Source organism: Abramis brama (assembly GCF_963993115.1).
Source record: "Abramis brama genome assembly, chromosome: 12".
Taxonomy (NCBI): domain Eukaryota; kingdom Metazoa; phylum Chordata; class Actinopteri; order Cypriniformes; family Leuciscidae; genus Abramis; species Abramis brama.
Genome location: NC_139974.1, coordinates 11,372,601 through 11,391,236, shown reverse-complemented (window position 1 = coordinate 11,391,236; position 18,636 = coordinate 11,372,601). Strand labels below are relative to the sequence as shown.

At 35.6% G+C, this 18,636-nt stretch overlaps 1 protein-coding gene across 4 annotated transcripts in view; it reads left to right on the top strand.

Moving 5' to 3' along the window:
* The first annotated feature begins 984 nt into the window (after positions 1–984).
* Positions 985–18,636, top strand: part of celf3a (cugbp, Elav-like family member 3a) — a 64,237-nt gene continuing 46,585 nt past the window's right edge. For 2 of the 4 annotated variants that reach the window (XR_014608477.1, XM_084131332.1), the window contains exons 1-3: positions 985–1,219; positions 17,091–17,220; positions 17,914–18,047. Coding sequence is in view for 2 of the 4 variants with exons in the window: in XM_084131332.1 (XP_083987458.1) it covers positions 1,027–1,219; positions 17,091–17,220; positions 17,914–18,047 (457 nt within the window). In the remaining 2 variants the exon portion in view is untranslated. The remainder of the gene's footprint in view (positions 1,220–17,090; positions 17,221–17,913; positions 18,048–18,636) is intronic. The other 2 variants (XR_014608478.1, XM_084131333.1) reach the window with 1 other exon arrangement.

Sequence of the window (18,636 nt, the reverse complement as noted above, 5' to 3'; positions counted from 1 at the left end):
AAATATACACTATAGCATTCAAAAGTTTGGGGTCAGTACATTTTTTTTTAAATGTTTTTGAAATAAATCTCTTTAAGCTGCATTTTTTTTTATTAAACATTTTATTTACAGTTAAAAAGCAATATTGTGAAATATTACAATTTAAAATGTATATTTTAATATAGTTCAAATTGTAATTTATTCTTGTGATGGCAAAGCTGAATTTTCAGTGTCACATATCAGAAATCATATTAATATGCTGATTTGGTGCTCAAGAATTTTTTTTAATCAATGTTGAAAACAGTTGTGCTGCCTAATATTAATATTTTTGTGGAAACATAATTTTTTCAGGATTCTTTGATTTTGATTCATTGACAGTTCAAGTATTTATTTCACTATGCCACTTTTGATAAATTTAGTAGGTCTTTGCCATTTCTGATATATTTAAAATATATTAAATATTTGTCCAAAATATATTTAGCATATATCTATACATATATTTTGACCAGGAGAAATCGATAGATTGTCTGTATTAACTTAATGAAAGTGCTCTTGATAGCTATTAATATGATTAACTTGTTGCCAGTAGGATAACGAATACACTAGACTAGAAGGTCCACATATTCTCGAGTGTTCTATCTGAACATGACTGACCCCTGCTGGATGTCTGGTTGTTTTATAATATAAAAGTTTATCAATATAAAAGATTCATATTTATGTTTCAAAGTGATTTCACGAGGCTGAAGTTTCTTTTTCTACACCCTGTGATGGATAAAATACATTATCCTTGTTATTGTGATTTGATTCAGACCAAAGACTGTGTGAGCAAGGAGGAAAAGGTTTTATAAGAAAGAAAGAAAGAAAGAAAGAAAGAAAGAAAGAAAGAAAAAAACCAAAAAAAACCCCCCAAACAAACAACAACAAAAAAAAAACTGTGTGCATGTCAAGTATTGTTGTAATATATTGGTGATAATGGAGTTTATGCAGTATCTACACATGAACCTGTAAGCGGCAGCACCGCGAGTCCGCGACTAGAAGACCTTGAAAATGGCGGCTGGAACTGCTGGCGCTAGCGGCCACAAAAGTGGCTCATCGCCGCGCTTTGAGTCCACTTTGGACCGTCGTTTTCAGACTGTATCCAACACCATGGAATCCATTCAGGGACTATCCGCCTGGTGCATCGAAAACAAGAAATATCACAGCGTGATCGTGAGACACTGGATGAAGTGGCTGCGCAAATGTGAGTATTTAGCACGTTAGCCGGCTAATCTGAGCCTAGCTGTAAAACAACACCTGTTTACGGACCCATATTTGCTTAACCTGGGGTTCCAAAGTGGACGTGCGTGGTATTTGTGCGAATAAGTAGCACAGAAGTTATTGTGACTGGCTAGTTTCTCTTCTTCAGCCCACTTGACAACTGTTGTGTCTTATTAGCAAACTGCTAATCTGTCCCCCATCAGGACGGGACAGGTCGTATTTCAAAAGCTGGTGAGGTGCATTCATAGACCTCTTTCTGAGGCAGCAGGTCTTTTAGGCACCATCATCTTTCAGAATAGTGGAGTTATGGGTCAGCTGCATTTTGGGTATCATTGCACGATTCGAGTCAGCAACTTTTTGGGCAATAAAGGGGTGTTTGGGGTCAGCAGCATTTTGGGGCAGAATGGGACATTTGGGGTCAGCTACATTTTGGGTGTCATAGGGGTGTTTTGAATCTGCAACATTTTAGGGCAGTAAAGGGGTGTTAGGTGTCAGGAGCATTTTCTTTTTGGGCAGAATGTGGCGTTTTGGCACAGCTACATTTTGAGTGTTATAGGCATGTTTTGAATGAGGAATGTTTTTAGCTTTAAAGAGGTGTTTTGGAACAGCAGCATTTTGGGGTTAAAAAGTGATTTGTTGTCAGCAGCATTTTTGGGCAAGATGGGGCATTTGGGGACAGCTACATTTTGGGTGTGTTTGTAGATGTGTTTGGAATCTGGAATGGTTTTGGGCAATAAAGAGGTGTTTGGGGTCAGCAGCATTTTGTTTCCAAGTCAGCAGCATCTCATTAACCATTTCAGTCATATCCAACTCTTGGTGATTCTAAGGCCATCTTTAGCCATACGCAAGACTGACTATGAATTTTCTTGGCAATGATTATTCCCCAACCGTCCTCATTATATACAGCGCCCTGCGAAGGTATTCGTACTCCTTAATTCTTTTCACATTTTATGTTGCTGCTACCTAAATTACTTTTTTCTCACATCAATCTACACTCTACACACCATAATGTCAAAGCTAAAAACAGATTTGTGATAACTTTATTAAAATTAAAAAAAAAGGAAATGAATACATTGCAGAAGTATTCATACCCCTAACTCAGTACTTAAAGCACCATTACACTCTCAAGTCTTTTGGGCATGATGTGACAAACTTGAACATCTGCATGTGTATTGAATTCCAAAGCTGCCAAAATAATAAATACAATAAATAATTTATTCATTTATTTGTTTATTTGCACTTTTACTTATTTCCACATTTATTTATGTTTGTATTTGTCTACATTTATTTATTTCTACATTTATTTGTCCGTATGGTAATGAGGGGTATGTGTTTTACCTCAGATATAGCAATCAAGCTCAGAGTGGCAAGGGCAACATTTTGAGACCACAGTGACACCTTGTGGTGTGACCAAACGAAATGCAAGAGCTGTGAGGACTAGTGTTGTCAAAAATATTGATATTTTGATATGTATCAATTCTGAAATGGTTTCAATACTCCTTTTCTGCAGTATATTGGATCCATGCATAAGCTCTTAAAGTGACAGCAGCCTAATAAGCCTAAACCTGCTGCTGTCTGTCAGGGTGATCGGTAGGGCTGTAATCAACCAAAGAAAATCTTGGTCGACTGAAGTCCTGAAATTTTCGACTAAAAATGACATTAGGAAAAAAAAACGTTAAATTAATTAGCTGCGCACTGTGCGCAGTACTTGGGAGCCTTGTTGTCCGCCTGAATGAATTATAAATAAACATAAAAAAACTAGTAGGCTATTTGCAGTATATTAAATCGTTTTTGACCTAATTATTTTGCACTGAAATGAGTCTGACACACGAGTCTGTCGGCTCTGCAGCGTTGCATCACGTGCATCTGCGCGCAATATCATAGCCTATGATTTCCGAAAATAGTACTATGTTGTCAACTAGTGATATCATCACAAGAACTTTTGAGGAATATGCAACATAATTTAGACAATTGTTTTTGTCATATGTATTATAATAACTGACAGACACTATCATTTCATTGCAGCTCGCACAGAGCGAGGCTGAACATAGGAGCTCAGCTTCGCGGCTGAGACACGAATAGACTATTAACTTAAATCTTTTACTCTTAAACACAAAAGGTACGTCCACTATAATAAAAAAAGAATGTTTATTAAACAAACCAGATCAAGTAATAATATTCAGCAAACCTTCTAGTAGCCTACTTTCTTCAATCTGTCTGTCTGTCTTCTCGGGTTGGGCTAATCCAAAAGAAGTGAAAACAAGGGGGGTGTTCTGAAGACAGACTGTTACCTGTGAAACCCCCATTAGCAATTTTGTGCTTTCCACCTGATGAAATGAACGCGGCAAAAAATAGGTAAAAACTGATGAAATGAACGCGGCAAAACTAATGAAATGAACGCGGCAAAAAAATCGACCAATCAGAATTTTGGTCGAGCAAGAACGTATCGACCAAATAATCGACTAATCGACTGGGAGATTACAGTCCTAGTGATCGGAGAACAAAAGACAGAATCACTCGCCACTCTTGACTGAATACAACTTTAATTGTAAGCATTAATCTGTTTTTAAGTTTTACAATTAAGACTATCCAGTGTTATTTTACATTTGATTACTTTCATTTACTGTAGTATGCCTATTTCTTACCTGAATATTACTGTTAGACCAACCTGAAAAACTTAAATCCATGTTTATTTCATGTGTCTCTTTATTGTATTTATTTGAGCTATCATTTGCAATTTGTTCTCATTTTATTACCGACTGCTTGTCTTTTTTTGTGTAAATTTAGTTCAATGATTCAAATAAAGCCTCCCTGTTCTGTGTGTAAGCTATTGCAAAATGATCAAAAAATTATGAGGTAATAACAATTGATCGGTATGGCGGCATATATGGCAGTTTTATCCGTGGTATCGAAAATGGTATTGAATATCCGAAGTTGGAAATTCCAGTATCGTGACAAAATTAGTGCAGATATGCCTTTGCAAGTCACACAGGGAATGAATGACTTAGAGATGGGCAATATATCCAAAATCTTATATCCCGGTTTAAGTCATTTAATATCACCTAAACTGGATAGGACGACCATACATACTCTTTTTATCCTGTATATGGCTGTAAAAAATTGTCTAAAATGTCTTGGTACACATGAACAGAAGCCACGTCTTCAATCTGATAACTGACACGGAAGTACACATGTGAAATTATATAGGATAGGATTAATAATAATAAAATTGCCCCTGGGAAGTCAATATATAAGGGAAATATCTCCTCTTAATAGCATTGTTATTGGACCTTATGCATTAAAAATGCAGTTAGCTTCTGTGTAAGTATCTATAATGTATGGCTATATGGCGTGAGATGTGTGTCTCACTAGCTGTGTTTGCATGGACACCTTTTATTTGATTTAATTCCAAAGAAATCCCGACCGGAAATGTTTTACAGCCATGTCTGGAATGAAGAGTATGGATGGTAACCCTATATACACAGTTAGGGTGATTGTTATAAGTTTTTATAAGATGTCCATCTCATCTTTATAATATGTCCATGTCGAAGTCATTCATTGCCTGTGTGACTTGCAAAGCCATATCTGCACACCTCTTGCCTTTCGTTTGGTCACTGTGGCCTCAAAGCTTCAGCACTGCCACTCTGAGTTTGATTGCTATGTCTGAGGTAAAACACGCCCCTCATTAGCAAACAGAAAAATAAATGTAGAAAATAAATGAAGAAATTAATAAATGTGGAAATGAGTAAAAGTGGAAATAAATAAATGAAAACTTAGTTATACTTAAGAGTATTATAAATACTCATTTCATTTACATTTTTTTTTTCTTTTTTTTTTACATTTCTTTGTAAAATTATGTATCTTTATTCATTTTTTATTTTAGCAGCTTTGGAATTCCATACATTTGGTCATTTTCTTCTGTCAGTTTTACTGAACCAGACTATTTTTTTTTATGAACCCTTAAATTTCCCATATGGGCCATTGGGGCCAATACACAGAGCCGTCTGTTGCGCAATCAGCTCATTTCGTGGTGCTGTTTCGCATCCACCATGGGTGTGTTAAAATGAACATGCAGGCTTTATACCAGTGTAAATGGACTAACGAAATCCAAATTTTGAACCTTTTTTACAATAATAATGTTTATTTTTATGGACCCTTGAACTTTGAACATTACTGCTGAATTCATTTCACAGTCCCATATTTTGCCCAGTTAAAGGATTCTTTAAAGTTTATGCTTCGTACTAGAGGTAATGGTATAACAAAATCCAAATTTTAAACAGCTTTTACTGTACTAGGCGTTTTAAATGACACTTTAAATTGACATATAAATGACTTCTAATTTCAAAAGTTATAAATGCAGTTAAAGGATAAAAAAAAAAAAAATGGTGCTACAATAAAAAAGACAATTTCATTAGACCATTTCCTTATAAAGTTGTTCGCTTTAACACACCCTCTATAGTGGCCGTGTTGTTGTGTTGTGGCTTGTTTCCATTGTGTTGTGGCTTGATTCTGCGGTGTTGTTAACTTGTATTTGCTTTTTAATTTTCATTGTGTTGTGCACAATATTTCTATTTCTAATTGTACTCTATAACTTTTCTAAAACGAAACTGCATGCATTTTGCGGAAGAACATTGTTTTGGTTGTGCTGACTGTTTAGATCAATATGGTTATACTACTCATTAGGGTTGGGTATTGTTTGAATTTGAACAATTCCGATTCTGCATATCGATTCCATTTCTTATCGATTCCTAATTTCGATTCCAATAAGGTAAAAATAACAAAAACAGATATTGTTCACAAATCTGACTTATTGCAAAACATTTCATTGTAGCTGAATACTGTGAACAAAAATCAACAGGCTAAAGAACACTTACACAAGTTTTGAACTTATGGTTTAAAAATACCATCGCAAAAACAACTAGCTTAACTAACTAATATAAACGTATTATTATTAAAGACAATTTAACACTCAGTAATTATAAAAGTCCAAATAAACTAATTAGCAGTCACACAAATCATATCATATTCAATCCATGCATTCGCTCTTTTAGTGACAGCAACCAAATATTCCTGCTGCTGTCTGTCATTAATCTTAATCAAACAACAAAATACAAAGAGAAAATCACTTTCAAAATCATTATAATTAATAATTCTTTCAGTATAGAGCTATTCAAGTCATCTAGTGAAATTATTTTATCTATAGGCCTATATCGCAGAAAAACTAAATATTGCAGTTAGGACCGCCACTAATGATTATTTTGGTAATCGAGTAATCGTTGATTATTTTGACAATGTATATTCCTGCAAAAAGCATCCCGTCTGGTCTAAATAGAAATAAATAGGCTTCGTGAATCTGGGTAAGACAAGAACACATTTTGGAAGAAGGATTTTTGTATTGACTCTTCTTCAAAATGGTTAATTTTGAACAAAAAAAAGTTACATTGTACCATTTAAGATGGTTTGAGATAAGATTGATTAGAATATAAATGTAAATTTAGCTTCATTTGTGGTTATGTGCATGAGGCTGAGGTGTTATTTAAATATGAACTATGACATATTTATTGCACAAGTCTGTTAATTGGACCTGTGCATCTTTGGCTGAAGTAGTCCCGAACTTAACTACTTTTGCAGCAAAGAGAAAAACAAGACTTTATTTTGGCTATTTATTGGACACACCCCAATATAAAATAATACTTATAGTCTAGTCTACTGTTTACTGGTCATAAATTGCGTTGTTTCTAGCTTAAAGGGATAGTTCACCCAAAAATGAAAATTAGCCCATGATTTACTCACCCTCAAGCCATCCTAGGTGTATCTGACATCCTTCTTTCAGACGAATACAATCGGAGTTATATAAAAAAATGTCCTGGCTCTTCCAAGCTTTATAATGGCAGTGAATGGCCGTTTATGTTTTGAAGTCCATAAAAGTGCATCTATCTATGATAAAAGTGCTCCACACTGCTCCAGGGAGTTAATAAAGGCCTTCTGAAGCGAAGCGATACGTTTGTGTAAGAAAAATATCCATATTTAAAACTTTATCAACTAAAATAACTAGCTTCCGGCAGACGGCCGTACGCATTGATTTCTAGTGGGAGTGACCCTTGGCGCACAACGTTATGATGAACGCGGAAGCATAGAGGATAGAGCAAAACAAAACACCAGTCACGAATTAGAAGTCTAAAACGACAATTTTTAAAGAGAAATGTCAGAGGAGCTTGACTTTGTTGCCCAGCTCTGTTTGTTTGAACCGCGAGAGGCGTCTAAACTTATGATACTCCTACATGCTACGTCATACATGCGTAACGAGTTACTCTTGTGGCGCAAGTCGACTTGCGTTGTATGCGTACGGCCGTCTGCTGGAAGCTAGTTATTTTAGACGATAAAGTTTTAAATAAGATATTTTTCTTACACAAACGCATCGCTTCGCTTCAGAAGGCCTTTTTTAACCCCCCGGAGCTGTGTGGAGCACTTTTATGATGGATAGATGCACGTTGATGGACTTGTTTTCAGGACATGTTTTAATATAACTCAGATTATATTCATTTGAAAGAAGAATGTCATATACACCTAAGTGTTTTTGAAAGTCTCTGAAGGCTGCATTTCTTTGATCAAAAATACAGTAAAAAACAGTAGGCCCTAATACTGTGAAATATTCTAAAAGTTTAAAATAACTGTTTTCTATATTAATACAGTTTAAAAAGTACTTTTTTCCTGCGATGCAAAGCTGAATTTTCAGCATCATTACTCCAGTCTTCAGTATCACACGATCCATCAGAAATCAGTCTAAAATGCTGGTTTGATGCTCAAGAATTTTTTCTTAATTGTCATCAATGTTGAAAACAGTTGTGCTGCTTAATATTTTGTGTGGAAACTGTGATACATTCATTTCAGGATTCTTTGATAAATGGAAAGAAGAACAGCATTTTTTTATTTATATATATATGTTCATGATGAATTTACTTTCACTTTTGAGCAATTTAATGCATCTTTGCTGAATAAAAGCATTCATTTCTTAAAGAAAAAATCTTACTGACTCAAACAGTGTATAAAACAGTTATTGGTATCCTAGTTGTTGGTTGAAGCTTTAGCCTATGCTTTTTGTTATTTTGAGCTTTTTATGACATTCATTGATTGCACTGTACAATTATATGAAATTATTGCATGGTGTGGTCAGTGTTTGTGCACAATGCACTGGAAAATGGTCTGTGTTAAATTGGGTGACATTTGGCATGACGTGAAAATATTGTGGGATTTTAAACTGCTTTTTTAGATGACAGAACAAACATTTATCAAATTATGTTCTTGAATATCTTGAATATTCTGCATAAATATAACATGGTGCCACTAGCTGTTAATTAATATCCTATTTATATTTTTATTAACAAGTCTTGTATTTTGCCCTATTTTGTCATTGTTAGTATATATTTAGATGGGAAATACATTGCATGAATCCATCAAACCAGTAAGGAAACTGCAAAAATATGTTGGAAAAATAGTATTGTTATGGTTTAGAAAGCTATGTCAGATTGCTTATTTGAGAAATGGGAGGAGGGGTTAGTGACGACCTCTTCTAAATAAAAATTCTGTAGATGTGTAAGCGTTATTAGTGATGGATGCCAGTAATGTAATTGTAGAGGCATCAAGATAAATGACATTTTTCAATCTCTTTAGATGGCGTTGTTAATGGTGTGTTATTTTTTTGTGGAATTATTGAACCAGATAAAAGCGTCTTTTTTTTTTTTTTCCTGAGAATGTGCTTATAGGATTTTTTTTAGTGCTGCAACAACTAATCAATAATGAAAATAGTTATTATTACAATGCAATTATATACGGTATTTGTGCTTTGCACGGTGCACCTTCATCAGTGATGTTGTGCTACTTAATAGTACTTAAAAACACTTTTATGGGGAAAAACACATTTAAAAAAACTGGCCACAGTATATTATATTAATACTATATTATTATAGTATACATTATATTAAATTCTTCAATAAGGTCATGAGCATATAGTTTCATGTTGCCAGGTTGCTGTCACATGTGAATGTGCTGTTGAGATGCTTTCATCAAACTGTTATATTCTGTAAACAACTTCCATTAAAGGACAATTCCGGTAAAAAATGAACCTAGGGGTAATTAACACATGGTTACCGAGTCGATCGTTCCCTGGGATGCGTTTTCATGAAAATCGAATGTAAAGAGTTTTATCTCTAAAAACAGATTAGCTTATAACGCTAGTATATGGGGCACAGAGTAAGTAAAAGTAAATCGCTAGTTAATACCACTAACAAGGCTCAAAATAGCCTCACACTAACACGGTAGCATAAAGTTCTCAATGCTTCGGTTTGCATGTAGGGACCCTCATTATGCTACCGTGTTAGTGTGAGGCTATTTTGAGCCTTGTTAGTGGTATTAACTAGCGACAGAGGTGGACAGTAACAAAGTACATTTACTTAAGTACTGTACTTAAGTACACTTTTTGAGTATCTGTACTTTACTTGAGTGTTGTTTTTTTCTGGAAACTTTTTACTTTAACTTCACTACATTTGAAAGACAAATACCGTACTTTTTACTCCACTACAAATCTGTCAAGGTCCTTGAGTAGAAAGTAACATCAGTCAGTGGATGATTTTGGTTGCAGGGGTTGCATTTTGGTTGGAAAAATTAAAGTCGGGTTGACATCAGGGTAGGGTTGCACCAGTCGTTCGTAAGTTCATTCTTAAATTGGAACGTAAAGTCCACACTAGAGGCTTAGTAACTACTAGCTAGTTTGTAACTAACTCTGAACTTTATTCCGTTGCACCATTTGTTCGTAAGGCAGAACGTAGCTAGTAGGTCGTAAGCTCTCCGTAAAGTAATGCGTAGTCACATAATATGACGTTTAGCCTCGATGATCCAATAGCAGCCTTCAAATACGTGAGCAGATGTTGTGTTGAAATGCTGTGAATTTCAGTTTATCCTTCATTCTTTTGCCTCACGTTACTAACGGTAAAAATAAGTTTCCATTAAATACGATACTTGATCATGAATAGCATAAGTGTTTTTATATGTAAATAACATTCAGAAACTGTATTTGAAATGAAATGAATAAGGATCAATAAATAAATATTGATACAAAAAGCATAAGAAATTACGTTTATTGATTATGACTGATATTTGACATGCACAACATGGACCGATGCACACAGCGGCATGCTGTTTAGGATGGGTTTGTGTTAAAGATAGCCGCTAACAAAGTAATCTTTTCACATAATGTTCTCTCTCTTAAAATGTAAGCGAGTGTAAATGTCAGCATAATCATATATGTCTAAAGAATTGAAGTCTGTCAGGTAAAAGAAGAGCTTATTGATGCAGTTCAGTCTGTCTGATATTTTATTCCATCCGTTAGGCTACTCCTGATCGGAGGCTGCCGTAAATATTTAGTTTATACGTAGAGTTACGCTTCAACTAAGTTTAATGGTGCAACGCAAAAATATTTAGAAGTGCGTAAGTCGTAACTTAGTGTCCATTTACGTCAAAACTAGGCTAAGTTATAACTTACGCACAGCTGGTGCAACCGGCCCCAGAACGCTGCATCTGACTGACATCAGAACCCGACGTCAGATTGACGTTGGATATTGATTGAAAATAAAAGTCGGGTTGACGTCAGAACCCGACTGATGTTGGGTCAACACGATTTTCATTTTCAACCACAATACAACGTCTGTCCAATGTTGGAGATCAACGTCAATCTGACATTGGATTCTGACATAAACCTGATTTTCATTTTCAATGTTGGGTTTGGTCTTCTAAATGTGAATTTTGTCACTTTTTTGGAGCGCACTAGCTTATAGATAACAGTAAGGCTAACATATTCATACTAAAAGCCAAAAAACTTTAAATAGGGCAGTATTTGAGGGAACATCCATTTGGGTGTCCGAAACCATTGTGGACGTTATTGAGTGCACTTATTCAATCTCACATTCAATCCCACTACTGGAACTGTGTTCTAGAAATAAATTTGATATTGATATGAGGGTAGGCAGGCATAGATTCAGAGGCATAAGGTACTTTAAGTATTACATACAACAATGCAACGATAATAAAACAATGCATTGACATTTACTTTTTACTTTTGATACTTAAGTATTTTTAAAAACGAGTACTTCTGTACTTTTACTTAAGTAAAAATGGTCTAAAAGGTCTTTACAACTTTTACTTGTAACGGAATAATATTTGACCAGTAGTATCTATACTTTCACTCAAGTAAGAAAGTTGTGTACTTCGTCCACCTCTGACTAGCGATTTACTTTTACTTACTCTGTGCCCCATATACTAGCGTTATAAGCTAATCTGTTTTTAGAGATAAAACTCTTTACATTCGATTTTCATGAAAACGCATCCCAGGGATCAATCGACTCGGTAACCATGTGTTAATTACCCCTAGGTTCATTTTTCACTGGAATTGTCCTTTAAAGTTACTGTTTGTATGAATATACAAACCTAAATTTGATTTTTAACAAAGATGGTTGAAATGGTTGCGCTCTGTCTAGTAGTTTTTTGAACTATACCATTGTTATGGTATTTAATCTCTTGCTGTTAGGATGCAAAATGGTAATGTCTGCATTAAGATTTTTTTTCGCAGAAATGCATTTTCTACTACTTGAAAGTGATGTCACAGATGGAGGTTCTCTGTAAATAGCACATGACTTTTCATGATTAATTATTAACAATTTATTGATTACTTGTTGCAGCCCTAAATCGCACAACTTGTTTCTTTGACTTTTGTTAATTCTTAGTAAAAAGTCCTATTCAGATGTTAATGGTTTCTCATGTGGATGTCTGTAAAAATGAATTTTCATGGCACCTCAGTGATAAAACTCGTGCATTCGCAAGGCGGTTTTTGTGATTCTACGAACCCGGGAACATTCTGCTCACGTGGTCAGTCGCAGGATTGTCTGCTTTAAATAAAATGTCCTATGCTTGGAATAATAATAATAATAATAATAATAATAAATTCATATTTAATTTAATAATAGGAAAACAATGTCCTCTTTATTATTTATTTAAATATCTTGTTTAAAAATAGGAAGCTAGACATGCTATAGTTAAAATGGTTTTCTGTCTTGCATTTTATTTCAAAATAATGGATGTCATTTTAAAAATATGGAAATTAGTGGAAATAAGTTAATGCAGCCACTTATTTACATGAGGTAAACATAAAGTTGCTTGGTTTGTATTTTCAATGTATATAATTGCTGCCACAATAACAGCTCATTTTAAATCTTTATGTTAGTGTTTTTCTCCCAACTCCAAGGTCGTGTGTTAATTTAATTGCCATCTGTGTAATATAAATTTAATATGAATAAAATGCACAAGCACAAAACAAGATTTCACAATAAAATTAGGAATACAAATATTTGGTTGTACCACCTGACAAAAAAGTCCAAAATAATTTTTAAACGCTTGTTTAATAATTGAATTTTTTTTAAACGCATTGTTCCTGACACAAAAATATGCATAAATTTGGAATATATTTGTGTATATATATGTATATATATATATATATATATATATATATATATATATATATATATATATATATATATATACATATACACAAATATATTCCACATTTATGCATATTTTTGTGTCAGGAACAATGTGTTTAAAAAAATTAATATAATATATATAATATAATATAGTTTAAAAAAAATTATAAATAAAATATATATATAAAACCTTTTTCAAAGCTTTATTTGTCATTGACCCGAATACACAACTTGGAGGCTCAGATCATTGCACACATTGTGATGGTTGTTGTGATTTATTAAACCGCAGTGATGATGATCAGGCGGAACAGTGGCTCAGTGGGTAGTACTGTCGCCTCACAGCAAGAAGATCCCTGGCTGAGTCAGGAGTCTTTTTTATGTGGAGTTTGCATGTTCTCCTTGTGTCTGTGTGGGTTTCCTCCGGGTGCTCCTGTTTCCCCCACAATCCAAAAACATGCAGTATAGGAGAACTAAAGATGCTAAATTGTCCGTAGGTGTAAATGCGTGTGTGAGTCCCAAAGCCATGTAATGGGGAGGGTCGGGGAAAGACCTGGCAAACAACCCCTGAAAACAATCATTGCCAAGAAAATTCATAGACAGTCTTTCGTGTATGGAGATTGAGATTGCTGTAGAATACGACTGAAATGGTAATGGATAGATGGAATGATGATGATCAAGGCAGTGAGAAGTATTTTTTTTAACCATTTAACAGATGGAATTACTAATATGTATTGCTTTTTTATTACCTTCTGTAGTGGAAATGAATGTGCTTTAAAGATAGCTTTTACTTTTGTATAAATGTAGTTAATTTCACACAGAAAAGAATGTCATAGTTTTAATATGTGCCTGAGACAAGGGTACAACAAAATCTGATCATAAAAGGGATTTAAAAATAAATGTACACATAACTTTCCAAGACAGTTTTACTGTGTAGCGGTGGGGGAAAATGTTACCCTGGAAATCCAGAGTTCTCGCGAGAGCACAAGTTGAATTTGCTCAGCGAGTTTACTCTGGTGTAGAGTCTGATGCTCATTAAATATGCCCTTGTATCCGAGCTGCACCAATCACATCGGGTTATCTGATATAGGCAGTAGGGATGGGCATTCGATTAAATTTTCTTAGTCGATCGTCGGGAGAATTAACGATCGACTATCGATTAATCATTAATATTTTATATTGAAATTCATTATTTCTTTAACTTTTTATAAATTAAAAATGCAATGAAAATACAAAAATACAGTTTGTTTGTCCTCGATGAGATCTTTATTACAAGAAGATCAACTTGTGGCAGTGAAACTGGACGTTCGGTAGACTTGAAGATATGCCCTGCGGTGCTCTAAAACAGCGGAACCTGCAGCTGCGAGCCGGCGTTGTTAAACAGAGACCCATGGCCACTTCATCCATTTTCTGTGATCGGATAGCTATCCGATCGTGAAAAGACCAAATGTAAATGCCCTCCGAAACGCATTCGAGACGGATTTAAATCCGATCGCTCAAACCACTTCAGGAGGAGATCTGTGCCGCATTCCAGACGAAACTGGACAAGAGTAAATGCATCTGGTTGTTGAAACCACATATGTAAATTTGACTTATCCCAAAAATGCTAAGAAATAAACGTGTGAGAGCGTGTTATAGGCTATATGTCATGTTATAGCCAGATATGACGACGCTACTTCAACACGCATCACCACAGATGAGCATCTATTCATCAAGCCAACGTGCAAACTATCGCAAATCAAAGTGAAAGTCATTCATCAACACACAATCATCTTCATTAAAAGTAAAGAACCGAAATGATCTTACCAGGGCTGTTGCCGCAATATCTTGTTGCGGTCTTTGATTTAGAAATTTTCGCTGATGATCAATAAAATGCAGCTCATATCAGTTGCTTTCGGTGACGTGCAACAATTTAAATATGCATATAGCGCGGGAATTCAAGATTGGATTTATATCCGTTTTGCAAAAACACATTTATGTGACCAGGTGTAAATGGAATCGTTTTGATAAATCAGATAGCTATCCGATCTGAGAAAACGCATGAAGTTCCCATAGAACTTCTGCACCAGTCTACTGATTTCTGTTGAGAAAGATAAGCATGTTGACATGATCTGGGATCAGACGCGACCGCAACCTGGTGACAGCCAGTCCAGCCGCCGAAAACACCCGCTCTGAGGGGACTGACTTTGCCGGGATGCACAGGTATACCTCCGCGCTAAAATGAATTCCATTGCTTCAAGACTCACACTACGCAACGCAACCTGCATTAGTTTAATCGATAACAAATAAACGTGATCGACGAAATTCTTAACGATCAATTATCGATCGTCGATTAATCATGCCCATCCCTAATAGGCAGGCTAAACAGATGACGACAGTGCTGTGACGTCGAAGTCATTAGTAAACATTGCAAGATGGCTATGGATGAACACCAGTTGTTTGAAACGGCTTTGGCCGCTACAATGAACGAGTTAGACTTGGCTTTTTACCTAAAAGAGGAACGTAAGACGGCGCTCGAATCCTTCCTTTACAAGAAGGACGTTTTTGCTGTTTTGCCGAGCGGATACGGCAAGAGTCTAATCTACCAGTTAGCTCTGCTGGTAGTAGTGATGGGTCGTTCGCGAATGAGCCGGATCTAAGAGCCGGCTCTTGTAGGTGAACGACGGGAGCCGGCTCGCATATCTGAAGAGCCGACTCTATTTTTAAAAATATAGCCTATAGAAATTAAATCATTATGTAGGCTAATAATGAAATAATGAATGATTTTAATTGCATTTAAAATAATTGACTAATTCAAAAACCAACAAAAACATAATTATATAGGCCTAAAGGCGCACACACATTTGTTTCGACTGTCTGATCAGCCTCACATTCTGTTCCTGTCAATCATACACGCGATGTCAACCAATTAAACTGCATGAGGGAGGGCCGAGCAAACTCACACACACACACACTAGAGATGCGGATAAACCGCGGATCAGGCGGATGACGTGACGAAAAATAATATTTTAATTAAATTCGGGCGGGTGGCGGTTGAACCAAACAAATGAAAAAAGTTTGCTACTAAGCAAACCTGCAAGCTATGCCCAGCTGTCAGTACTATTGGAGGAGGCCTAAACGTCTCTTAGATGAGACCGCCTGGGTTATTTTGTTTCGATATTAATTATATTTTAAAACAGCCAATCGTAGCCTACTACCACTGTGGAATATGCATTTAAAAGAGAGACAGATAATGGTCTGATATGACTCAGAAATGACATCGGGCAATTGCAGCGCAAGATGTTCAGAAGAACGCAAGAGCTAAACTACAAGCTCAATAATATCCACATTAAAAAGTTAAAAAAAAAAAGAAGGTAAGAAAAATAGTCGGTCATAACTTTGCCCATTAATTAGATGTGCAAGGCAAGCAGGCTAGTTTTTGGGTTGTTATGGACAATTAAATATGTGAATAGTCACGTTGCACAGTTGTGTGGTGGACTTTCAGCGAGTTAAAACATATATTTTTTAAAGAGCCGTTTGTGAGTCAAAAAGAGCCGGCTCTTTTCAGTGAGCCGAGTCAAACGAGCCGGCTCACGGAAAAGAGCCGGAATGCCCATCACTAGCTGGTAGCTAAGCGGATGGGGCTCTGGATACGTCAGCCCGTGTGTTGTTGTGATTGGTCGTAATGTTATCCAATTGCGTGCAGTGAGATTTTCAAATGCATGCTTGGTGCCGCCCCTCGAGCTGGGCGATTTTCATTAGTCGATGCCAGACCCTTAATCTTTTAGATTTGGGTCTGGATTTCCAGGCTAGGAAAATGTATCAAAGTTAATTTAATCATAGAATTACTATTGTTTTGCATTAATAAGTGCATTTACTAATAATATTACATGTTTGTTTATTGGAAATGTAACAGTGAAGCACTGAGCTTGAATTGATGTGCAGATAGAATTTTATTAACAGCAGTAATGTGCAAAAACCTCATTTTTATAGGGAACATTTAAATATTCTACTCTTATTAAATGTACCATTGCTCTTCTATAGTATCAGACTGAGCTTCAAACACTAGCTCTGGGCCATAAACTTAGTTGAAGAAACACCCATATCTTGTTGGTCTGAAAGTAGATATATTTCGATAATAGTTGCTTCTAATGGATTTTTAAAGAGAATGCTGAAATTTGTGAATTTCTTACAAATAAATTATTCAATGTTATTTAGCATGGATTTTTACACCTCATTATGGTTTGCCCATCTTCACTAATGTTAGACAAAGGTCTTGCCATTATAAGTGCACCATTAAACTAAGTTGTTTTTTTAATGAAGTTAAACTTTTCCTTGTTCTTTTCCCAGCGGATGCAGCACACAGGCTCAATCTCTTCTATCTGGCGAATGATGTCATTCAGAACTGTAAAAGGAAAAATGCCATAGTCTACCGGACCACCTTCACTGATATGCTACCAGAAGCTATGAACCTCATCAGGTGAGACTGCGACAATATGAGACTAACCAGGGGTGCGTTTCCCAAAATCATCGTTAGCCAACTATGGTCACAAGTTTCGTCGTTACAAACATAGTTAAAATATTTGGTCCAAAAAATCCAGTGAATGTGCAAACAGCATTGCACATTTAGGTGGTTGGAACTACAGCTCTCAAGCTGTGTTTAGAAGCAGTTCTTGTTAAATGACGTGGACTTAAATAGATCATGATCTTGGGCTTATTAATAAGCAAGCTAACAGATTAATCAGTTTAATCAGAAGTTATTACTCCTCTACCTGCACGTGCCATCCTTAACAACAGTCCTATATTGTTAAACAAATGTGGTTCAAACAATGGAGGTGCGACCATGGTACTACGGTTTCAGCAAACAAGTCGTGGCTAGTTGGTTAGTTCCTCAAATGATGCATCGTACTGTGGTAGTTAATCAGCGAGCTACATCGTTATATTATTCTTCTGCACGGCCACACACTTCCTCTGCATTCCTAGTTCTGGAAGTATTTTTCCCTGAGTCACTTTCATTCCACACAGTTACCCAATAATTAACTCATCTAATATTGTAGATGTGGTTGCTTTATTAAATGTGACTCATTGCATGCAAATTATTTTCCAAAATCTATCATTTGCATTGTGAAATTAACCTTATGAATCTTTATAAATGTATGTGATTTCATTTCAGTGCCACAAAGGATTCTAAGGTGAACAAGTCAGTGGTGAGGATACTGTCCATTTGGGAAGAGAGAAATGTCTATTCAGAGGAGTTCATCAGTCAGCTGAGGAACAATTTGGTTCGGAAAGAAGAACCAGTGAAAGGTCTGAATTGCACTTTAAGATTTAAAGGGGTCATATGATGCTTTTTAATGTTTTCTTTTTCCTTTAGTGTGAATACATGCCTTTAATGTATCTGTTTGTGCATGTATACGATCTGCACAGTTACACAGATTACACACAGTTTACAAATGCTTTTAGAAGCCTTGATTATGGTAAGGAGCGTTACATTTCCGACAAACAGTTGAAGTGTTTGGCCAATCACAACGCACAGGGTCAGCTGGCCAATCAGAGCACTCTGAGCTTTTCAGAAGGATGGGCTTTGTAGCATGTTTCAGAGAGACTGGGAATAGAGGAGATACAATAATGTACAGTATGTGAAAAATGTTTTTTTAACCATTAAAGCATGTTAACCAATTCTGTTTCACCCTAAAAATGTAAATAATAAACTTTTAAAATAGCATCATATGACCTCTTTAAGGATGTTAATGTTGCTCTTGAGAATATTTGATGTGCCTGTCAGTGTTTAGCGTTTTAATATATATTATACAGTGTGGTTTAATGTAATAAAAGTTAAAAACTTTTTTTAATAATTTTTATAATGAAGTAATGATTTTTTTCCCCCTTAATTTTA